This window comes from Dreissena polymorpha, chromosome 3 (assembly GCF_020536995.1).
Source record: "Dreissena polymorpha isolate Duluth1 chromosome 3, UMN_Dpol_1.0, whole genome shotgun sequence".
In the NCBI taxonomy this organism is placed as follows: Eukaryota; Metazoa; Mollusca; class Bivalvia; order Myida; family Dreissenidae; genus Dreissena; species Dreissena polymorpha.
In genome coordinates, this window is record NC_068357.1 from 131250543 (window position 1) to 131275810 (window position 25268).

Here is a 25268-nt window from a genome sequence, read left to right on the forward strand (position 1 = left end):
TGTACAAGAAATGAAAACATTATGCGCTTAATTTAAGAATCAGACTTGGCTGACGTAAAATAGGGCTGAAATATGTACGTAAATAAACATGCATACAACTATTTTTTTAAATAGTGAATTGTGTTAGATAACCTTAAATGTCCCGATGTGGAGAATGAAGTAAAATCCAACCGATAAAGTATGAATATTAAATGTTTGCCAATTTAGAGACCGTTTTTGTTTTAAACAATGCTTCAATGTTCAAGAAATAATTGCAGAGCTCGACAAGTATATATACATTTAAACAAGGATAATATATTATGATACTGTGTTATTCTCCGTGCTTACTTTAAAGATATAAATACATTTTTATCCCACGCTTTTCGAAGAAAAAGTGGGGATATAGTGGTTTTCTCCGTCTTCCGTCCGTCCGTCCGTCCTGGCCGACTGTTCCTCTTACACTTTATACTATAGACTACAACCTTGAAACTTGCACACTTGGTAGCTATGCGCATATGTGCTACGGTGACAGCGACAGAATTTCGATCTGACCCCTTGGTCAAAAGTAATGGGGGTTGGGGTGGGGCAGGGTCAGAGATTTTACTGCGACCGCGATTAGAAAAAGGCTCATAACTACTGTGTCCCTTCAGATATTGCTTTCATATTTTGTATACATGTGTATCTAGATAACACCTCTCCATGCGCATAAAAATGTTGACCCCTGTGACCTTTACCATGAATTTGGCGTCAGTTTTCAGGTTTCGAAATCTGCGACCGCGATTCGAAAAAAGCACATAACTACTGTGTCCCTTCAGATATTGCTTTCATATTTGGCATGCATGTTTATCCGGACAACATCTTTCCATGCGCATACAAAAATTTACCCCTGTGACCTTGACCTTGAACTTGGGGTCAGTTTTCAGGTTTCGAAATCTACGACCGCGATTCGAAAAAGGCTCATTACTACTGTGCCCCTTCAGATATTGCTTTCATATTTGGTATGCATGTGTATCTGGACACCACCTTTCCATATGCATAAAATGTTTGACCCCTGTGACCTTGACCTTGAACTAGGGCTCAGTTATCAGGTTACGAAATCTGCGACTGCGATTTGAAAAAGGCTCGTAACTACTGTGTCCCTTCAGATATTGCTTTCATATTTGGTATGCATGTGTATTTGGACAACACCTTTCCATGCTCATACTTTTTTAACCCCTGTGACCTTGACCTAGAACTTAGGGTCAGTTTTCAGGTTTCAAAATCTGCGGCCGCGATTTGAAAAAGGCTCATAAATAATGTGTCCCTTTAGATATTGCTTTCATATTTGGTATGCTTGTGTATCTGGAACAACACCTTTCCATGCGCAAAAATTATTTGACCCCTGTGACCTTGACCTTGAACTTGAGGTCAGCGTTCAGGTTTCGAAATCTTCGACCGAGATTCGAAAAAAACTCATACCTGTTGTGTCCCGTCAGATATTGCTTTCATATTTGGTACGCACGTGTATCTGGACAACACCTTTCCATGCGCATGAAACTTTTGAACTCGAAATCTGCGACCGCTATTCAAAATATCTCATAACGCCTGTGTACCTTCAGATATTGCTTTCATATTTGGTATGCATGTGTATCTGGACAATATATTTGAAATGAATCGACGTTACAACTTTATTAATATGTAGCTTGACATTCCATTTACCTATACAACCGTCTTCTATATCATTATTATTATTGTAACAATGAGCACGTTCTATGAAAAGCTTGTTCAATATGTTTTAAAGAATTGTTAATTACATTCAAGCAATAACAATACCTGACAAATGCAAATATTCTTATTAGTTGTACATTAACAACACTAATTTGAGACTTAACATTTCGGGCATCGAAGAAAAAGTTCAAACTTGTTTCTCGATTGCATAGAAAGCCTATCGCTTCTTTGAAACGCACTTTAGTCCGTTTTCTGGGACTAGAACCAATACTTGGTGTCTCTGGGGGAGATATAAAGAAAAGTGGGGTTGGAACCCGAGACCTTCCGGTCGCTATGTGGACACCATATCCACTAAACCACGGCAACCTCGTATCGCAGAAACGTTATTGTCTGTACAGCATTATGTCTGTGTTTTGTACACTAGTTTGTCCGTAACATATAATTATTGGAAGGATTCAAATTCATACATTTATATATGACGCATACGTATAGACCAAGGTCGCAAGTTGATGTTAAATGCCAAAAAGAGATAGTTCGTTACTTCTTCATGATTTGTTAATGATAGCAAAAAAAACATGTCGCTTTTTACATTTTGTGGGAATATCAATGTCAAAAAAATAGTTGGTTAATTAAAACAATCTTTATTGTCTTCTGTACACGGTGCTACACTCCTAATTATACGCAACAACATACAGTAGGTGAGCAGGCTTCTTACTACCATATCGATGCTTAACCCATTTATGCCTAGTGGACTCTCCCATCCTTCTAAATTGGATCAATTTATTTTCACAATTGGGGATGTCTAGTATATTTATTTCTATAATGAAAATATTTCGTTCATAAATTCCTTTAAGCAAATAGCGCAGACACTGATGAGTCGCCGCATCAAGCGGCGTCTCATCTTGGTCTAAACTGTTTGGCAAGTTTCTAGCTGTTAGGCATAAATGGGTTAACCATATTATATTACAATATGAAAGATGAATAAGAAGGAGCGCAATGGAGGCTAGCGTCTTGTACTAGAAATACCGTCGTTTTTTTCTAAGAAATTCTAACGTGTTTTATTGGTAGTGGAAATCTTCAGCTTCTGGATATGAATGTGTAAGGATTCAAATATACGAAATAAAGTACATTCTCTAAGGACAAGTTATTGATGTCTGCAGAAAATATTATTCGACACTATGAGCGTTTCCCTGAAATTGTATCAGGGTGAATAAACTATTGAATAACTGACTCCTTTGACTAAGGTCAGTCAACTTGAAGGATCATATTCCATTATCACAATTTCTTATCTCAACGTTCGTGTCACAATTAAGCTCATTTCAAAATTAGCAAACATTGAATGACAGTGACACTCGAGAATTGAATCCCAGGTCGTTGATCGTAAGAATATTACAATTTTTAAATGTACGTTTACAAATGTAATTTGGTACATATTCACTTTATTTAAAACATGATTAACTATGGTACCTGATTTTTGCCATATCATTCTGATGTTTTATATAAAAAAAGGCATACAATTGAACGCATTTCAGTTGGCTTAAACAAGGAACCATGAGCCCAACGAAATATGGGCTCCTGATATTTGTAACGCTCCTGACCCGATGTAACGGAGCTACTACACAGCTGCTTCACGACTCTGATATGGAGGCCCCGGATCTCAATCAGAGCTGGAAGTGCAATGCACCATGCACACTGACACACAGTAACGACGCACACACGGGCAAATCCAGCGTCCTTGTCACAAACCGGTCAGTTTTGTATAGCAAGCATAACGCTCATATTCTTGTACTTAATACATGTATATTCAATAGTTTGAAACCATTTAACATTATTTATTATACCTACATTTTGCAACGTTTGTTACAAAAGACATAACATATATTTTAACGAAATTTAATTCAAATAAGCTGCACAAATAAATGAAAACATGTATAAAAATAAGAATTTACATGCAAGTGCTGGTCCGTTTCATTCTTTCGGCACATTTCAAGGATTATAAATATTTTTTCATATGCATTTTCAGCGGCGGCTTTAATGACGGCCTCTTGCAGACAGTTCAATTAACGCCTAACGGACGTTATAACTTCTCGTTCTACATCAAATTGCTGAACCTCACCACCGGGAACCTGTACGTTCTGGTACAAGCCATACTGGCATGCCCTCACGGTATATACAAACGGCTGGGAATCGCGCTAACTGTTCCATAATACAATAGTATTAAGAAGAGACATTTATTTATGAGCATAGTCATACACATTAACCACTTATGATCACGTTTGAATACGATGACGTGATATCCATTAAAGAAATAATGCGACACACGGACGTTATTCGTAGCATATTAAATATTTTATTCTCGTGAAGAGTTTTAAGGTGTCATTTCTTATGGATTTATGGTACATAATATACCTTTGTGATTGATTCTTGCCTCATTGGGATGTTCGGTTTCGTTTGAATCGGTTTAAACTCACTAGTCACCGTTCTTTAGCGGTTACGCCAGCATAGTTTTAACTCTCTGTGTGGTTCTCCAAAATGGTGTTAAGTCGCAATTAACCGTTCCTATGCGGTTAATACAGCATGTTTTTAACTTCCAAGTGACCTTTCCTAATTGGTTCCTCGAGTATGGTTTTAACCCCCAATTGACTCTTCTGACCGTTCCTTATCGCTTTCCAGAGCATGGTTTAACTCTACATTTACCGATACTAACCGATTACGACAACATGGTTTATACTCCAAGAGATCGTTCCTAGGCAGTTACCCCAACATGGTTTCAACTTAAATTGACCGTTCCTGGGATATCACTACGGCTTTTATTATTTGCATGTTTTTATCGAGTTGTATGTGTTAAACAGTCACATAGCCCCTTACCTTTAACAATAAATAGCATTAACAAAGATAGAATTTATATCATGTGTAGATGTTAAATTGGTTTTTGTTGGTTAAAACGATCGTCACTAAAATCCATTATCATTATATAGACTACATTTGTATGAGTACGAACGTAGTGAACAATCGTATCGGAGACCTTACTCCGAAAATGTAAGGTATTGATTTTGAATTTTCAGCAAGCTGGACTAAGTTTGGCGTGGAACGATATACTCGCCTCAATCAATGGACGAAAGTAGGAGGAGTTGCGCATTTGCCTGCAGGTACATTTTATTTAAACCCATTTTTGCCTAGTGGACTCTCCCATCCTTCTAAATTGGATCAATTTATTTCCTAAATTAAAGAAATTCCTTTAAGCAAACAGCGCAGACCCTAATGAGACGCCGCAGAAGGCCTTTTTTCTAGCTGCTAGGCATAAATGGGTTAAACATAGTACAAAATGTGTAATGTTAAATAGTATTACCTTTTATATGCTTTTTGTTTATCTTTTCGTGATTAGTTTTTCTTTTACATAATGAAATAACCCAGCTAAATGCTAATGGATAGATTTCCTTTCATGGATATTCACGAATACATCAGTCGCAAACCGTGCTTTATTTTATAGAAATAATCTGTAAAACACTGTCTCGGTTTAGATACGAGAGGATGTTTTATTCGAGTTCAAGTTGCGGACCTCAACGCGGATCACGTGGTTGATGACGTCAGTCTTGTTGCCGTGCCGGATATCAAAGACTGGAGAGCACAGGCAAATGAACGCATTGAGAACATCAGGAAATCCAATATCACCATAAGGTCAGCTCATGTTTGTGTCACACACGAAAACTGATTGTAAATCATCGACGAATTATGTCGACACAATTCCATTGACTCTCGTAAAATGTCTGAACACACATCTTTACGACGAGCATTATTTTTTATCTGTTAAAACAACACATCATTTTCACGAAGTAATACATGTGTATATTAACTTGATTCAGGCTTACAGGAGCCGAACTGAATGCAAATTACGAGATTGAGGTATGTAAACTTAATAATGGATACACGCATTACGTACCGTAGCAGCTATGTATGGCTTCTTTTTGAACGTATTTCTTGCAAAATTAGAAAAACGCGTATCGCACTCTTTCTAAATCAGGATACATTCCTGAAACGATAGTTCATCCCAATCAAATTTACCTTACAAAAAATGTGCCAGATTGATGTTGGTAGAATTCTATTTCTTCTTCTAGAGTATAAACCTTACGGCCGATACTAAATTATTGTTAAGATTATCGAATGTAAACAAATGTCAATAACAATACAATTAAATATATGTAGCTCACAACATGACCAGGCTAATATTGATTATGGATATGGTCAATGAATATGTGTGTTGCACTGGGCTTACATCCTCATTCTATGGTCAGATATACCAAACGAAGCACGAGTTTGCGTTCGGTAGCGCTGTTGGCGAAAGGAATTTATCGACCCCGCCTATAGCCACTATCAGCAAACATTCTATGAGAATTTTGAGTGGGCTGTTTTGACGAACGACCTTAAGTGGCAACAAATGGAACCTCGTCAGGTAAAATGTACTAAAGCACATGTGTTAGTGTTAGATTAGTGTTTTATGATTTCTTACTCTTTCACACTCTACGTTTATCTCGTTTAATTCGCATCTATTTCAATGAATAGTAAACACAAAAAGGCCTAGGCAACTTGCAAAGCAAACGTAATATTTTCTTACATATTCCGACGAAAATGTGTCGAGCGCATTTATAATTTTTTCGATCTAATCCTTCATCTGGGCGTTAAAATATCGTATATGTATGGGACATAAATAGATAAAAGAAAACAGAACAATCAAAGGCCGTATACCACTAAATGATTCGCATTTATGTAGGGTCAGATCCGTTCAACTGAAGCCATGGCAACGCTGAAGGCTCTCAACGCCTCTGGGTAAGTTTCTAGATCTTCTTGAATGTTTTAAGCCTCTATGAGTGCATACGTCGACCTCTAAGTTACTCCTCGTACAGGCAAACGACAGGAAAAAAATATGCCCCATGTTTGCCGATAAACCTAAAACACCGTAACAAACACAAAACTAGTTTCCATCGACATCAAATTGAGTGTATTTTCCTGAGAAAGGCTCAAAATTAAAAATTGATAACAATCAGTTATAAAACCGACACCGGAACTTTTGAATTGACGATTGAAGTAGAGAAGATATAAAGGCTACGCTGCATTTTTTTCACCCCAGTTTGTGATGGTCTAGTGGTATGCTGTCAATTAAACGATTGCAGTGTATAACTGTGTTATTCGAATAAGAATTTGATATCGTTGCTGTATTTTAATTGATACATAGTGCAAACACACCGCAAACGTCATAGAGTATAGCAGTTTTTGTTTTGGGTTAAAACAAATAACATATTTTAAACTATCAATAAATATATATACATGCTTTCAAATGCAGAATATCTCCAATGTCCCATGTGTTACAGCAAATGCAATACATTTCTTATCGCGGGATTCGATTGCTACCGAACCTCACGGTTTGTATCCTTAAAGGATGCAAAAAGAGTCTGAGTCGACTGAAATAAAATCGTAAGCTTCTAGGTATAATATCTTAATATGTTTCGTATTCAAATTTAGTTTCTATTCTTTTAATAACATCAAAACTGGACTTTGAGGCGTCCTAAACCACTCTAGTTTAAAACAATCAATAACTCTATTTTTGAATTAACATAAAAACGATTTTTCATTGATACAAGCGTAGTTTTCGAAAACAAAAGTAAACCCATAATAATTCAAAAGTTTCTTTATATTTGTTACCCAGTTTGTTAAACCTTTCTGGCAATCTCCAATGTATCATAAAAACTGCGCGTAAAATAATGTTGTCCTTATTGACCACTTGTAACCAATATTTCAACAATCGTACATAGCTTTGAACAAACAGCGGAAATCTACCAAGTTTACCGAAAATTCCTACTGGACAAATATTACTCTTACCTGCAATATCCGTTTACAAAACTTAAGATGAATGCGCTCAATTTCTTTTGACTTTGTATAGCCCCACATTTCACAATAATTGATGATAAGGGACACAAATGCGTTTAATAATTGACATATAGTTTTAGGCTAAAGTATTAACTTGTAAGCCCCATGTATCAGAGTAAGTGTACACACAATGCAGATGGGTTTGATTACTTCCGGAATTTTACCTACAATAGCCATATCATCTACAAATAATACTTAAATCAAAACAATCTCATCAATATGTAAGCCATGTATGTCACTTTGCAAAAATAGTTCAAGGTATTCAACGAAAAGAGGAAATAGGAGAGGCGACATAAACTCCCCTTGACGTAAACCAACAGCGTAATTGAAATAGTCTGAATAGTTAGAACACGATCTAACACACGATTTTACTATTCGTACATGTCTTTTATGATCCTGAGTATTTTACCGTCTAAACTTTGTATATATAATTTCAACCAAAGTGCTATGGAATCAAAGCATTTCATCATGTCCATGTATATGACATACAATCTTTTATTTTCGTTAATTTTTTTATTTACTAACGAATATAAAATAAATATGGCGTCAACAGTCGAGCGCCCTTTTTGATATCCGAATTGTGGGTCCGAAATAGTATTGCGGTCCACACAGTATTTTTCAAGCCTCTTATTAAGTATAGTGGTAACTAATTTTGACATACAGCTGACTAAAGTTATACCACGATAATTATTGACATCATCTTTACTTCCCTTTTTATAAAGCGGGATTATAACACCTTCCGTCCATTTCTCTGGATAACAGCCACTGTTTCAATGCTGTTAAAAATATCACACAAGTGAGATGCTAATATATGTATGCTTTCAATGAAACACTCGTTTAGCAAACAATCGCTGCCAGGGGATTTTACAGCACCGCGTATTTCATTAACTGTTATTGGTTCGTCGAGTTCTCAATAAGTGATATTTGAATCATCAAAGTCATGAGTTGCACAAAAACTATCTGCTTCGATTATAAAAAAATACTCTTTAAATTCATATACAGTTATATTATTACCACCATGTATAGATTTTGATTGAAAATATTTCCAAAAATCTTTAGGTTTCGATTTCTTTAATTGTTCAATCTCTAGCGTTTTTAATTAAATAAACGTGTTCTTACTTTTCTGAACAACATTTGTATATGTAGCCTTACATTAAATTAAAAACATTTTATTTTCACTCGATTTATCATCGTTAAAACGATTAAGCCCGTGTAAGTAACTTGTAAGTTGCAACCTGGATGGTCAATAGCAGGGTTCGGATAATTGAAAATTGGTAAGCTTAAATGAACAGGTATGTTTATTAAAAAACAAATATCTTGGACTTTGAATGAATAAAACTTAATGAAGACTCATTTGTATTTTGGTGTCTTTGTGCAAATACGTATTTGTATTTTAATTACAAGTATCCCAGTCAGAGGCCACAATATTTTCTGGGGAATGGATTGGCACACGCCAACCTGGGTGACAACATTTAAACAACATGACCTCCAAACTGCCATGGACAACAGAATAAATAACGTTGTTACCATGACGAGAAATTAGTAAGCACATTAGCAATTAAGTTCAAAGTAAGTAACGCTTTCATAAAATATCAGTGCTGATTTATAATATTACAAATCTCACATGGTTATGATTATACCCAAAGCATCAGCCAACTATTCAAATATTAGCCATCATGATCAGTTAGGCACTTTAACAGTTTTTGTGTCGTTCATTCGTCTCAAGAAGTATACAATGTATAATATCCAGAAAACTTTTCTCGCAATTGTACGTTATTGATTGTTTGTAACCAGTGTCCGCCATTGGGACGTGAACAACGAGAATCTCCATGGTGATTTCTACGAATAGAAAACACGTGACCCGAACATCACCATGAAGATGTTCTCATCAGTCCATAAGGTGGATCCCAATGTTCAACTCTTCCTAAACGATTACGGAATAATGGAGGACACTGCGGCACAGGTATGTTAAAACTAACTGACCACAAATACATGCTTTAGTTTTGATTTTTTATATGGAAGAAGATAAGATATTCTCTGTTTATAAAATAGTACCAGGTAATTTAGATATTAAATGTATGGGATTATCTATCTGCCACCGTTCTATTTTACTGTTGGTATTTCGGGTGACTTGATGTGACATTACTCTTGTACCGTTGATGTGTCCTTTGATTTGCTGAATGTCAAGCACATGTGTAACGTGTAGAGCCCATAGGGACTATGTTCAGGACGGAAACATAAAATATTATAATGTAGAGAGGACAAGTTCATGTTTAAGTTTCGCAAACATGTATCCTAAATACCCGCAAAAAATGATAAAATATATTGAACGTAACAAATTTATTGGCTTTTAATCCTCTGTTTCACTAATACCTTGCATAACAAGTATATGTGAAATATGTGATGCTTTTGTAGCTTTTGTATTGCTAAACAGAATATATTTACTGTTTATGTATTTTGCAACAATTATCCTCGGAGATAAAAAATATTCAATTAATTTACTTCATAAATCAATATTTTTGTAGATCTGGTTCGTGTATTGTTTTTATAAGCCTTATGTTTATATATGTGCATCCATGGTAATTATGCCTTAACATATGTCAATCAAATGTCGAAAGAAACGCATATATCTACATGAATAATTATTTTTAGTCTTTACGGAACCAAGCAATGATGTTCAAAAGTGCGGGAGTGCCGATCCATGGAATCGGGATCCAAAGTCATCTACGTGACATAAATGTCGACATAACAACGATGAAGGTAGCTAGGTTTCAAAGATATCGGCATCCAAGCTATCAATAGATATCGATATCACAGAAGTGAAGCTAGCTAGGCTTAATATATATCGACATCATAGCTGCGAAGGTATTCTAGCTAGGTTTAAAAGATATCGACATCACAACTTTAAAGGTATCTAGGTTTAATATATATCGACAACACAGCTTTGAAGGTAGCTAGGTTTAAAAGATATCGACATCGCAGCTGTAAAGATAGCTCGGTTTAAAAGATATCGACATCACAGCTGTGAAGATTGCTAGGTTTATTAGGTATCGCAATACCAGCTGTGAAGACAGCTAGGTTTAATAGATATCGACATCACAATTTTGAAGGTAGCTAGGTTTAATAGATATCAACATCACGGCTGTGAAGGTAGTTAGGTTTAATGGATATCAACATCACAGCCATCAAGGTACCGGGTAGCTAGGTTTTAAAGATATCAACATCACATATGTAAAGGTAGCTAAGTTTCATAGATATCAACGTCACAGATATGATGGTAGCTAGGTTAAATATATATCGACATCACATCTGTGAAGGTATTAAGGTTTAATATAAAACGGCATCATAGCTTTGAAGGAAGCTAGGTTTAATAAATATCGTCATCGCAACTGTGAAGGTTGCTAGGTTTATTATGTATCGACATCGCAGCTGTGAAGGTAGCTAGGTTTAATAGATATCTTCATCTCATCGCAACTGTGAAGGTAGCTAGGTTTAGTAAATATCAACACCACGGCTGTAAAGGTTGTAGGTTTAATATATATCGACAGCACAGTTGTGAAGGTAGCTAAGTTCAATATATATCGATATTAAAGCTATAAAGGCAGCTTGGTTTAATAGATATCAACATCACAGCTATGAAGGAAGCTAGGTTAAATAGATATCGACTTCAAATGTGTGAAGGTATCTAGGTTTAATAGATATCGACATCAAAGCTATCAATGTAGCTATGTTTAATAGATATCGACATCACAGCTCTGAATGTAGCTATGTTCAATATATATATATATACATTATGGCTATTAATGTAGCTAGGTTTAATAGATATCAACATCACATCTATCAAGGTAGCTAGGTTTAAGGGATGTCAACATCACAGCTGTAAACGTAGCTAGGTTTAATAGATATCGACATCACAGTTGTGAAGGTAGTTGGGTTTAATAGATATCAACATCAGAGCTATCAAGGTAGCTGGGTTAAATATATATCAACATCACAGCTATCAAGGTAGCTAGGTTTTATAGATATCAAAATCACAGCTGTGAAGGTTGCTAGGTTCAAGAGATATCTACATCACAGCTGTAAAGGTAGCAAGCAATGGTTAATATTTTCATCACAGCCCTTAACGGCGCTTGATTTCCTAGTGATGGACAAATCTTTAAATACTTCTTTCATGTGTTAACGAAAGCAATCAAAGCAACCAGAAAGACAACTCATCACAGCGCTATGGTCGTCATGTTCTTACCAGATACGTTACATAGTATTACTGTACTTGATATGTTTAAATTCATTCACTTTATTAAAACCACAAATGCATCTGACTCAAAATCCCTTTAAAGTACATATATCTATTTCGGATATAAACAAAGAAACACATTATTTTCACAGTAACATGTTGTCACATCATGTGTTTGATGTTTTTCTTAAGAGGAAATGTACACATTTCTGTGCGTTTATGTAAATGTTTCCGATGTTGTTAACAGGCTCGACTGGACACTGTTGCAGAGGCAGTGTTACCTATTTGGATTACAGAGCTCTCCATTGAGACGACAAATGAAACAGTCAAGGCGAGTGTTCTCAGAGTATGTACATAGTGCCGATATCAATTGTCTAGTTTGCATAGCTGTCTCTTTGACATGTTTAATGGCAATTTAAATGGCTATTCTTAGCAGTTTAGTTGATATTGAACGGTAAAGTTAAATACTTATATCAGGGACAGCGTTTACTAGGATGCCTTGTTTGTATGGTTAATGTACTGTACACATGTCAGTGTGAACTGTCAATGTGTTTCTTAGTTAGATAGAACTAAAATTGAAGTAATGTAACATGACATTATTAATGTTTATTCAGATTGTTATAGTATTTATTTTTATTATTCTATTTCGTAAGTACATGTATAATCCAAATTTATTTTGTTTTTCGTTTTCGTGTGTATACAACGTATACATGCGAAGTTCTTATGTAAGCTTCAGCGTTCCTTGGATTTTAAACTTCGGATGGTATACACATACTTGGTTATAACACACGAGTAAAATTAAAGGTCCAAACATACAAGTACGTGTAGTATAAGGGTGTCTGCCATTGCGTTTACGTGTATGTTTATAACTAAATAGTGACAGCGTTAATATAGTAATATAAAACACAAATATAGATCAATAAACAAATTAATCGATAAATAAACTCGAATCTATGTGTCTAGCCCAATGCTGCTGGACTGGTTTACCAAGAACTCTACAAGACAACATGGCGTACAAATACAACGCTGCCAGTCCATGGCAACGGTGACGTCACAGTTCGTGGTTTCCAGGGTGTTTACAAGGTCACAGTCAAGAAAAGTGGAAAGGAGTTAACCAATAAATATGTCAGCGTTATGGATGACAAGGCCATTGTAGTGGACATGACTAAGAGTTTTATGTTGAAGTAGATGTGGATCTTAATTAGCTTATTGCTTTGCTTATGACCGTACCTCGGTTGTTGGAATGGTGTTTCGTTCCTTTCTTCATTATTTTGTTACGAGCATGCATTTGCCCACGATTTTCCAATTTAGCTGGTTATAATATTGGAAAGGAAGACGCGTAACAATAGTATGGTCAACCAGTAAAAGATTAAAATAACAAATGGCTTATAACGTAAAACTATAGACATCATATTAGATGAGGTAACTGATTATACTTTATTTAGTGATGATTACTCTCAAGGCTAAGGTTTAAAAATGTACGTTAAATGTAACACGGATATTAACCAGTTGAATTATTAGATGTGTTGACTGAAAAATGGGTAGTTTCTCATATTTAGGGAAAATTTTATTCACTTTACTTATAATATGTGTTTTTATGTTTATAGATTGTTGAAAATCTTTGATAGGGGTATCCTATATACAAGCTTTGTTACACGTGTTCGACGTGCCCATGAGTTCACAGTTTACATTTGGGTTCACAGGTGGATTATCCGCGCCAACCATCGTCGGTTAGACTTCAATAAAGCTCATGGAGGATGTTGCATGTTTGTTTTAATTTCTTCAATATTAGTGTTCGAAATGAAGAATGTTATTAAACAATCGTTTTTCGGAATAAATAAGCTATTGACAGTGTTGTGTCATATTCAACATCTGGAGAGCATGTTACTGACACATATATTTATGGTACTGAAGCGAATTTGCCTGCCTTCGATCAGTTTGTTAATAATAGTAGAGTGTAACCATTGCTCTATACGGCATCGTCCTCTTACAGTTATTCGGATAAAATAGGTCGGACGCTAGCATTTTCAATTTGGGTAAAACATATATTTTTATTCTGAAATTAATAAAACAATTTTCAGTAATGCCTTACAATATAACTTTTTACTGCATGACTATAATGGGTAACTCACTAATGAGAATTGAATATTTTTAAATAGTATCTCATTGCTGTTTCATAAGGCTGAAGTAAATTAGTTTTTACCCATTTTGTAAAATATTTTTGTCTAGGGTATCACGTGACTTGTCTGTATATAAGCAGTAGCTTCTCTGCATTAGTTTGATTTCGAAGTTGGTTCTCAAGGCGTACACATCGAATATTATTAGGTTAATAACTGTACCTTTCTGTCTACTGAGTAGTTCCACATTGTGGTCGGAAAAGTGACAGAACTAGTTGTTAGCCAGGGCTTGTTTGCTGAGTAAACCTTGGTGGAAAAGCGACTGTCTATATCTAACACTTACAGTTTAAGCTTTGACGTTCGTCTACGCAAATAGTCTCAGACCAGTTTCATCCATAGCTTCAGACTAGTCTCATCCATAGTTTCAGACTAGACTCATCCATAGTGTCAAACCAGTCTCATCCATAGTATCAGACTAGGCTTATAAATAGTCTCAGACCAGTTTTATCCATAGTTTCAGACTAGTCTTATCCATAGTTTCAAACCAGTCTCATCCATAGTTTCAGACTTGTCTCATCCATAGTTTCAAACCAGTCTCATCCATAGTTTCAGACTAGTCTCATCCATAGTTTCCAACCAGGCTCATCCATAGTTTCAGACGAGGCCCATCCATAGGCTCAGACCAACTCGTCCGTTGTTCTTATTGATTAGTTTGTTATATAGACCCGGTTTTGTTGATTTCTACTGTGATTTATTATATGCAGCAATCATTGTTCCAAATCCTTTGTTTCTAATCACACTGGTAAAGCAGCCAGGCGAAAATATTATATATCCTTAGCAAGCGTGAATTTCAGTCTGGTTAAACGTACCTTGCACGTTACAAAATTTGGCGCCCAACGTGGGGCACATTAAAACGTCATTGGACATTCGCTTATTCACAACCCGATCATGGAAATTAGTCGGAACCGAGAATTAGAGCTTGAAAATAGCATGCTTAGACGAGAGCTGCATAACTTGCAGCTAGAAAATGAGAAAAAAAGGATGCAGCATGAGATTGATGAAACCATCATAAGACTCGAAATGTTGGCATCGACGCCATTCAAAACAGATATAGAACGTGGCAGACCGGAAGTTTACTCATTAAGGGATGGTATAAACTCTGAGAAGAAAATGTCATCAACGACTCCGATGCTCGGTTCTTCTCCAAAACCAAGGAGGTTACTGCCCAAAACGCCAGTCGTTGGAGCATCTAGGATGGACATGGCCTGTCAAACTGAACAGATAAAAGACAACAGACTTGATAGATTTGTTAACAAGCGGAAACCTGAATCACATATGTCAGACAGGGAACCAGCCGGTCCAACATCAAAGGACGAGCCCCCAACAACTTCAAAGCATGGGGTGAAGGTTAAACCAGCCACATACGATGGGATTGGAGCATGGGCCGACTACAAGGCGCATTTTGAAGCAATTACAAAGTTCAACGTTTGGGACAGTGGCTAGGGAGTGTATGGAAACTTAGCATCTACGGATGCAACGTATGAAGACTTGGTGCGAGCGCTTGAAGAGAGATTTGCCCCGCCTAATCAACCTGAGTTGTATAGAGTGCAGCTTAAAGAACGGCAGCAGCGAGCGACAGAAACCATGGCGGAACTTGGCCAGGACATTCGCAGACTGACCAACCTGGCTTATTCAAAAGCGCCCCAAGATGTAAAGGAGACGCTCGCAATGGAACACTTTGTAGATGCACTTGTAAACTCAGAAATGCGCCTGAAAATAAAGCAATCCAGACCTGTAGATCTCAATGATTTTTTTTTATCCAATATCATACATACAATGTAAACATGTATATGATCATACAACATAGTGATTGTACAAAGCAATATAGTTCAGACATGTTATACAAGATATGCTAATATATATTTATTTTTTTTAGAGAGAAAAGAACAACAGAGGAATAGTTATGAAATATGATGAAATGTATAAAGTTGAAAGAAAAACATACTGGACTTGTGTGTTTTGTTGTATATTCACTATGATCTTGTCTGATTGAAAACATAAGAATAAAAAAAATAAACAAAACTATTTTAGAGAGATAAACTAACATTAGAGTGACATGTATATAAGTGGACAAAACATTATGAGAATTTAATCCGATTCCATTTTTGTTCAAAGATTTGTAATGTGTCATTACTGAGGGCTATTTCTTTCTCAATCTGAATTTTTAGTTTAAGACTATGGACAAAACAATTAAAATTTGGTACTTGTTTTTTGTACTTCATATTTAAGATAAAATATTTCATCAATATAACCATAAAATTTACAATATTATTACAGTCTATTGATTTCGAGTTAATCCCGAAACTTACATTTAAGAGAGATATTTTAACGCTTAGTTGATGTTGTTCAAGAAAAGATGTTAATTGATTCCAAATAGGCTGGATGTGTTTGCACTCCCAAAAAAGATGTTCTATAGTTTCAATGTTTTCACTGCAGAAGTCACACAGATTTGAGTTAGATAATTTACATTTAAAGAGATATTTATTGTAGCTATAATTCTATGGATGTATTTATATTAAAAATTTCTCAGTGTGCTTTCAATAGTTGCTTTATATGGCATGGTAAATATGTGTTTCCAATTAAGTTCATTTTCTCCAAAAAGGACTTGCCATTTATTTTTTTATTTTTTATTATTTTTTTTAATTTTTTTTAATATATATATTTATTCATCAATACACAATACACTTACACGCATGGAGTTATAACAGAAAAAAATACAAAGAAAAAACAATACTACAAACATCTGTCGAGAGTCTTACATGAGACTGTAGCAAAAAATAATTTAATACAATTCGACAAAATATATCGAAGCATAAAGATGCATATTCAGACTACAATTTTAAATGAATTATCTTAAAAAACTATTCCAAGTTGTTCTAAAAGTTTCTATTTGATTTTTATTGAAAGCAATTATCTCCTCAATTTTGAGCCTATTCTGAAGAAATGATATAAAATGATTAATATTGGGTATATTGTTCTGGCACTTACTTCTAAAAATATAAAATTTTGCCAACAATGTGATAAAATTAACAATCTGTGACATGTTCGAATGACCTGTTGAAACGTTACAGAAGCTTATATGTTCATAATCAAAATATGAAATAAACGGCAAGTTCGCTGTTTGTTCGATATACACTTTAACACCGTTCCAAAAATGTTGAATTACAGGACATTCTCAAAACATATGCACATTCGAATCTACTGACATACTACAAAAATCACAAATATTGGATTGTGTTAAACCACATAACAATAGATAGCTATTGTTTGGAATAATTTGCATAATATATTTATACTGGAATGATCTTAGCTTGGTATCATGTGTCAGTCTAAATGGTTGAATAAACAATTTATTCGTTTGCATTTCTTTGTTAAAATATAGTTCCCATTTAGCAATTGCCTTAATTGGATTGATCTGCTTTGACAGTACGAGTTTTTGATATACTAATTTACAGATTTTAGTTGACTCTGAAATTGATGAGAGAAAATATTCTTGCGGTTGATTACTAATGTTTTCAGATTTCAGCTTTTCTTTCCATTCTAGTGGCACACTTTTTATAAGACTAAAGTATTTTAGAAAATCTCTGGTACTTAACCCGTACAAGTTTTGTAATTGCTCAAAACTATAAAATTGCCTTGTTCCATAGTCGTATATTTGTTCTATATGGTTGATTCCTTTAATATGCCATTCTTTATAGAAAAATAAACCGTTTGAATTTTTTATAAATGAATTATTCCAAATAATTTCTTTTCCGATTTGTGCGATTTTATTTTGTGCGTTAACCTTATTCCAGACCTTTAATATGTCCTTTAAAAATACTGAACGAATGTTTAGTGTGTTTATATCGTCAGGTTTGATGCGATTCTTTAAAATAAAGTAATTACCATAATTTTCTAGAAAAATACTGTATAATTTGGTTATTTTTGATTCAGGTTGATGTATAAATCGTTTAATCCAAGTAGATTTGAGACCATCCACAAAGCTATCTATATCAATCATTTTCAAACCGCCGTTTTCATATTCCTGTATAATTTGATCACGTTTTATCCTGTCGGGTTTATCATTCCACAAAAATGTGAACATATTTGTTTTTAAGGTTTTCATTTTATTTTCGTCTGGTCTTTCTAAAACTGTAAATGGATATATTAGTTTTGGTAATGCAAAAGTTTTGATTACTGTGATTTTTCCTATCAGTGAAAGATTCCACTTTCTCCATTTATGTAAACAGTTTTCAAATTCTTGAATTTTATTACATATATTGTGTTCAGCCGTTAAATAAGTATTATTGTATATTGTTATTCCCAGTGTGGTCGCGCTTTCACAGTTCCAATCAAATTTTTTATGTGGACAAAATTTTACATTTTTGTTTATAAGTGCACCTAATTTCATTACAGAGCATTTATTGTTATTTAATTTTAAGCCGGATATAGCGGAGAATTTGTCAAGGGTAATAATTAAAAATTCAAATGACCTTTGACTGCCATCGAGAAGAAAACAGGCATCATCTGCGAATAATGTTTGTTTGAGTTCGATGTTACCAATGTGAATTCCTTTTATATTTGTTTTATGTCGTATATAGTTAGCTAGTAATTCAATGCATATGATAAAAAGATAAGGTGAGAGGGGACAACCTTTTTTATGTCGAAGAATTCAGAGAAATATCCATTATTAATTACACAAGATTTTGCATTATTATAAAACAGTTTCACCCACTGTATTAAAGACTGGCTAAAGCCCATGCCATCTAAACATTTGTACATAAAATTATGGTCTAAGCTATCAAAAGCTTTCTGAAAATCGGAGAAAAATATCAATCCTGTTTCATTTAAATCGTTCACTTTATCAATTACTTCATTCAAAATTCTTATGTTTTCTCCAATATATCTCCCTTTTATGAATCCTGTTTGATCTGAGTTAATAAGTGTTTGAAGAAAAGGTTTAATTCTATTAGCTATAGATTTACTTGCAATTTTATAGTCAACGTTTAACAAAGAGACTGGTCGCCAATTATTGATAGATAGAATATCTTTATCTTTTTTTGGCAAAAGTGAAATAAGCCCTTGTGTTTGTAGTTCAGTTAAATGTCCGGTATCAAAAGAATAATTTATCGAGCTGATTAAGTATTTTTTTATGTCAGTCCAAAAGAGTTTATAAAATTCTGTTGTTAGTCCATCTGAGCCTGGGCTTTTGTTATTTTTCATGTCTTTTAGTGCCTGGAAGCATTCGTTTTCGGATAAATGGTCGGGGTATTGTTCTCTATCTTCGTTTGATAATTTCGTAAGATCTTGAAAAAATGGGTCACTGTTTTCTTGATCCAGAGTTACGTCTATTTTATAGAGTGAGGCGAAATATTGCTTAACGTGTTCTAAATTTTTTGCATGATCATGTTCTATTTCATCATTAATTTTAAGCTGTTTAAGTACTTTTTGTTCCGATCTTTTTGATTCCAAATTGGAGAAATATTTAGTATTTTTCTCGGCTCCCTCAATCCAGTCTGCTTTTGCCCTTATTAGAATGCCTTTGATTTTCTCTTCATTTATAGCATTAAAATTATCTTTTTCTGTTTGATATGTTTGTTGTAATATTACGTCATTAGGGTTCTTTTTTAATTGTTCTTCAATATCATGTAATTTTGCTTCGATTTCTGATTCTTTTTTTAAACTAAGTTTCTTTTTATATGTTGAGTATTTTATGCTCTCATCCCTTATCCTACCCTTAATTATGTCCCATAAAATATTAGGAGTCGTTTCTTTATTAAAATCAACTACCTCTTTTATTGAATTTTTAATTGAAGTTTTATAATCTTGATCAAATAGAAGTGAGCCATTTAGCTTAAAATAACCTGGGCCTCGTGTTAGCGTATCAAAAAGAATGCTGAGTAAAACAATTGAGTGATCCGATTTGAAGCCAGGATTGATAGTGCATTTTTTCGCATTACTAACCAGTGAAGATGCTAACAGAAAATAATCGAGTCTGCAAAATATTGGCGGGTCTGAATTCGAATGCCATGTATATTCCTTTGCATTTGGGTTAAAATTTATGTAAATATCCACTAAATCGTGTATTTCCTTTATATCATTAATGTTATCAGAACACTTTTTATTGGTGTCATTTCTACCATTTAATTTGTCTTTTAAAAAGTTTTGCACGGCATTGAAGTCACCACCCACTATCGGCAAGAATTCATCTAGGTCAGCAATAGTATTTTCAAGTGTATTAAAAAACGTAATGTCATCATTATTTGGTGCATAAATGTTTATTATAGCTATTTTGTTATTGTTGACCAATAGTTTTAACACCTGAAGTCTTCCTACTATAATTTCATTATGTTCTATAAATTGTATTTCACTTTTTCTATTTATCAAAATTCCTACTCCTAAACTGTTGGTACTTTGGCCACTTAAAAACGTATCCCCTGCCCAATCTTTGCCCCAGGCCGAATTATCGAGTTTGTTATCATAATGAATTTCTTGCAGCAGTGCTATGTCAATTGATTTTGATTTTATATAAGTTATAACTTGTTCACGTTTATTTTTACAATTAAGACCCTTGACATTAAAGGTGCACATATTAAGACTCGTCATGTTTTCCAGTGAAATAATTGGACTATGTTCTCATTATATTTATCATTGTGTTCGCGATACAATATCCTGATTTTTAGTTTTAAATATGCTTTCTTACATGAAGTAGATGAATTATATGTAGGCCCGTATGCATTTTTGTAAGAAATGTAAATAATTAAGTTTTGCATTTTGTATGTAGAAAAAAAAAGGTGAAGTGTCAAGGTTATTTGAGATGTACTCACAACAGCAATTTGACGTTAACAGAAATTCATATAAGTCAAAATATTATTTACATAGGGTTTGACAAAAACGCATGTATTTACATTCGTTATGTAAATAAAGGAAAATATAACTTATTATAAAAAATTTTGAGGGATACAAAGTTCTCCAACAACAAAAAATTCATTATTGTAGAAAAAAAAATAACAATTGTTCTTAGACAGATAGACCGCCAAAAAAACACTTTGTAATATGTGTTAAAAGTGTTGTTGTATTGCATTTCTGAAGCATTTAAAAGAGACGTCGTCTCTTACTACAGTATCATACAATATATAAGGGGAAACACATATGCATATAGACACGCATACAAATACATCTTAAAAAAAACATATGTACACATACATACACAGACATTAACGGCAGTTGCATGAAAGATGCAACAATGTTTTCTTTAATTGTTTAAAAAGTAAATGTGTTAATATTATCTACGTTTCATTTTTTTTACTAAAATCGTCCTTATTAATTAAACCTCCTACATTACTTAAACCTCATACTATATGTAGAAATAATCATTTGGGTCTATTATTTGTGCTTTTAAATTCCATCTCGCAAAGTCACTTTTAAACATGCGAAAACGAAATTACAGAGCATAATTTTGCATAATTTTTTTTAACAATTATTGTTGTGTACCTTGATGAAGTTAAGGGCAATATATTAAATGTTAAAACGTGTTTGAATATAACAGTTTGTAACCATATTACTCATATTGCATACTTTACACGCCGTCCAATAGCTATGAATACATTATAAGTACGTAATAATGTTGTATCGCAATAAATTCTAAAACTTTATTTTGTATCTATATTGTATGAAAAACCTATGTGTTGATCTCACTTAACCCCATACTATAATCTTACATGGATATAAGAAAAACGATGGGGTCGGCGACTTTAAGCTGTAAATTTCAATAATGCTAAGTAATCTTAGATTTGCGAAAGCGAAATTTTCTAAGATTATTTTAGGCATTCATTCTTAGTTCCTTTTTGATCAAATGTTAACATAAAAATATGCTTTCTTAACAATAAATTTTATATTTAAATGTTTATTTCTGAATGTGTCTATCTAAGTAACTCTTTGTATTCCTGTGCTCATATAACATATCGCGTAATATTTTGTTTTTAAAAGCACACACGTATAACCATCCTATTGCAAAAACCAACACACTAGAACCTTATTTTAAAACACATAATGTGTACACAATTCGTCCTACTGTTATTCATACAAGACAGAGACATCTTTTTTCACATACTATAAACAAAATATTGCCATAATTTCAATTAAAAAGGCCTGCACACATATCACCGCTTATAAACATACTTATAGCACTCACTAATATATATAATAGACAAAAGAGCAACTGTGATGCTATAAAGATAAAGAATAAGATAAAGATAATCGCATCAACCTCGGGAGCATGTCATGCATCATTAATTTTATTCAATAGATTGTCCGATTTACATTGTAACGTGTTGTGAATATCACCGTTAGAAAATGGCTGCATTACAAGATTCAATGACTTATCATCATTGCGGGCTTAACAGTGTATAACAAATAATAACGTTTTTGAATACAACAGTTTGTAGCCATATTACTCCTATTGCATACTTTACACACCGTCCAATAGCTATGAATACATTATAAGTACGTAATAATGTTATATCGCAATAAATTCTAAAACTTTATTTTGTATCTATATTGTATGAAAAACCTATGTGTTGATCTCACTTAACCCCATACTATAATCTTGCATGGATATAAGAAAACGATGGGGTCGGCGACTTTTAGCTGTAAATTTCAATAATGCTAAGTAATCTTAAATTTGCAAAAGCTAAATTATCTAAGATTATTTTAGGCATTCATTCTTAGTTCCTTTTTGATCGAATGTTAACATAAAAATATGCTTTCCTAACAATAGTTTTTATATTTGAATGTTTATTGCTGAATGTATCTATCTAAGTAACTCTTTGTATTCCTGTGCTCATATAACATATCGCGTAATATTTTGTTTTTAGAAACACACACGTATAACCATCCTATTGCAAAACCAATAGACTACATTCTTATTTTAAAGCACATAATGTGTACACAATTCGTCCTACTGTTATTCATACAAGACAGAGATATCTTTTTTTATATACTATAAACAAAATATTGCCATAATTTCAGTTAAAAGGGCCTGCACATATATCACCGCTTATAAACATACTTATAGCACACACTAATATATATAATACACAAAAAGGCAACTGTGATGCTATCGTCGCATCAACCTCGGGAGCATTTCATGCATCATTAATTTTATTCAATAGATTGTCCGATTTACATTGTAACGTGTTGTGAATATCACCGTTAGAAAATGGCTTCATTACAAGATTCAATGACTTATCATCATTTCGGGCTTTACAGTGTATAACAAAGAATAACGTTTTTGATTACAACAGTTTGTAACCATATTACTCATATTGCATACTTTACACACCGTCCAATAGCTATGAATACATTATAAGTACGTAATAATGTTATATCGCAATAAATTCTAAAACTTTATTTTGTATCTATATTGTATGAAAAACCTATATGTTGATCTAACTTAACCCTATACTATAATCTTAAATGGATATAAGAAAACGATGGAGTCGGCGACTTTTAGCTGTAAATTTCAATAATGCTAAGTAATCTTAAATTTGCGAAAGCGAAATTATCTAAGATTATTTTAGGCATTCATTCTTAGTTCCTTTTTGATCGAGTGTTAACTTAAAAATATGCTTTCCTAACAATAGTTTTTATATTGAATGTTTATTGCTGAATGTATCTATCTAAGAAACTCTTTGTATTCCTGTGCTCATATAACATATCGCGTAATATTTTGTTTTTAGAAACACACCATATTGCAAAACCAATAGACTAGATTCTTATTTTTAAGCACATAATGTGTACACAATTCGTCCTACTGATATTCATACAAGACAGAGACATATTTTTTTACATAGTATAAACCAAATTTTTACATAATTTCAATTAAAAAGGCCTGCACATATATCACCGCTTATAAACATACTTATAGAACACATAAATATATATAATAGACAAAAAAGCAACTGTGATGCTATCATCGCATCGACCTCGGGAGCATGTCATGCATCATTAATTTTATTCAATAGATTGTACGATTTACATTATAACGTGTTTTGAATATCACCGTTAGAAAATGATTGCATTACAAGTTTCAATGACTTATAATCATTGCGGACTTTACAGTGTATAACAAAGAAAAGGCGGTTTATTTTTTTTAAATACTATTAATATGTGTACGAGCATTTAATATAGTATAACAGTAGTGTTCGTAGTACATGTAAATAATTCTGTATCTATAACAACATTTTTATTTTTTATCTAGAAATTTACATTTTTATTTATTTATGTAGATCTATTTATTTATTAACTTATTTATTGTTTACACGTGTGAACTTTTATGATTATTCCCGATGTCTAGGATATTTATGGCCATGATAGATCAATCCATTCTTGGTAGTCTTCATACCGAACCACTATGATCTTTCCGGCCTTGTCTTTATAACGAATAGAGCCGTTGACCGTCCAGGCATCTTGAACCTCGTCGTTCATTTTTTTCTTAATGCACATCAAGACGTGGAGATTGATGCGCGTTAAGTCTTCATTTATAAAAACACCAGTATTTTTAAGTTTCCTTCTCTGGCTCATAACTTCATCCCTCACCAGCCGAGATACGAAACGCACTATAATGTCTCTGTTCTTGTTATGGGTTTTGGGAAGACGATGAGCTATATCGATATCTGAAAGACTCAGACTCGCTATATCTTTTTCTTTCAAGAACTGAACAATCTTCTTGGCTGAATCAAGGGCTGTTTCTCTAGGGTCTGTATCAGGAAGCCCACGAATTTTTATATTGTTCCTCCTGCTGTATTGTTCTGTTTCATTTTCTAATTTCTTTATGATTTCTCCCTGTTTTCGGATGGATTCTTCTATATTTTCTTTTTCCAGATTCTTTTCAAGAATTGTTTTATCTAGTGATTGAATTGATTCTTTTAACTTGTCATACTCCTGTTCTCTCTCGAACATTTTTCCTTCTAGATGCTCAATTCTATTAATGACCGACTTTAAAAGTTCATCTTTCATCTCTGTTATTAGGTCCTTCAATGTATCTCTAATTGAAGTGTCTCCTTTCATCATCACATTTTCCAGTTTCTTATTGACCCTGTTCATGCATCCATCTAGGCGTTCAAGCTTTGAGTTGATCTGTCGTGTTTGTTTAATTAAATCTTCTATATCTTTCGTTAGACCTTTCCTTTCTTGTTCTTCCATCTTCGTTTCTTTAATGCATGTACTTTCTATCTCCTTCTTCTTCTTCCTTTTTTGTTTCTGTGCAG

At 33.7% G+C, this 25268-nt stretch overlaps 2 protein-coding genes across 4 annotated transcripts; both read left to right on the top strand.

The window, feature by feature from the left end:
- Positions 1-3008: 3008 nt before the first annotated feature.
- LOC127871485 (uncharacterized) lies at positions 3009-6099 on the top strand. 2 transcript variants are annotated; one of them, XM_052414455.1, is made up of 6 exons: positions 3009-3066; positions 3219-3434; positions 3710-3852; positions 4752-4835; positions 5208-5364; positions 5979-6099. In XM_052414455.1, exons 2-6 carry the CDS (start codon positions 3238-3240, stop codon positions 6049-6051), a joined length of 654 nt encoding a protein of 217 aa, XP_052270415.1. In that variant the 5' UTR covers positions 3009-3066; positions 3219-3237; the 3' UTR covers positions 6052-6099. The 2 variants fall into 2 exon arrangements, with proteins under 2 accessions (XP_052270415.1, XP_052270414.1); XM_052414454.1 differs by lacking the exon at positions 5979-6099 and adding an exon at positions 5550-5971.
- A 352-nt stretch (positions 6100-6451) lies between these two features.
- Positions 6452-13693, top strand: LOC127871487 (uncharacterized). Of its 2 annotated transcripts, XM_052414459.1 has the most exons (7): positions 6452-6510; positions 9013-9150; positions 9403-9571; positions 10261-10368; positions 12090-12188; positions 12806-12925; positions 13546-13693. In XM_052414459.1, the coding sequence occupies exons 3-7, from the start codon at positions 9482-9484 to the stop codon at positions 13585-13587; spliced, it is 459 nt and encodes a 152-aa protein (XP_052270419.1). In that variant the 5' UTR covers positions 6452-6510; positions 9013-9150; positions 9403-9481; the 3' UTR covers positions 13588-13693. The 2 variants fall into 2 exon arrangements, with proteins under 2 accessions (XP_052270419.1, XP_052270418.1); XM_052414458.1 differs by having other exon boundaries at positions 12806-13693.
- The last annotated feature ends 11575 nt before the right edge of the window (positions 13694-25268 follow it).

Excerpts from the sequence above, each read along its gene's own strand:
- LOC127871485 (XM_052414454.1), top strand. The coding sequence starts at position 3,238 with ATGAGCCCAACGAAATATGGGCTCCTGATATTTGTAACGCTCCTGACC. Across the intron at positions 3,435-3,709 it reads AGCGTCCTTGTCACAAACCG|CGGCGGCTTTAATGACGGCC; the intron begins GTCAGTTTTGTA and ends ATGCATTTTCAG. Across the intron at positions 3,853-4,751 it reads CATACTGGCATGCCCTCACG|CAAGCTGGACTAAGTTTGGC; the intron begins GTATATACAAAC and ends TTGAATTTTCAG.
- LOC127871487 (XM_052414458.1), top strand. The coding sequence starts at position 9,482 with ATGAAGATGTTCTCATCAGTCCATAAGGTGGATCCCAATGTTCAACTC. Across the intron at positions 9,572-10,260 it reads TGGAGGACACTGCGGCACAG|TCTTTACGGAACCAAGCAAT; the intron begins GTATGTTAAAAC and ends AATTATTTTTAG. Across the intron at positions 12,189-12,805 it reads TCAAGGCGAGTGTTCTCAGA|CCCAATGCTGCTGGACTGGT; the intron begins GTATGTACATAG and ends CTATGTGTCTAG.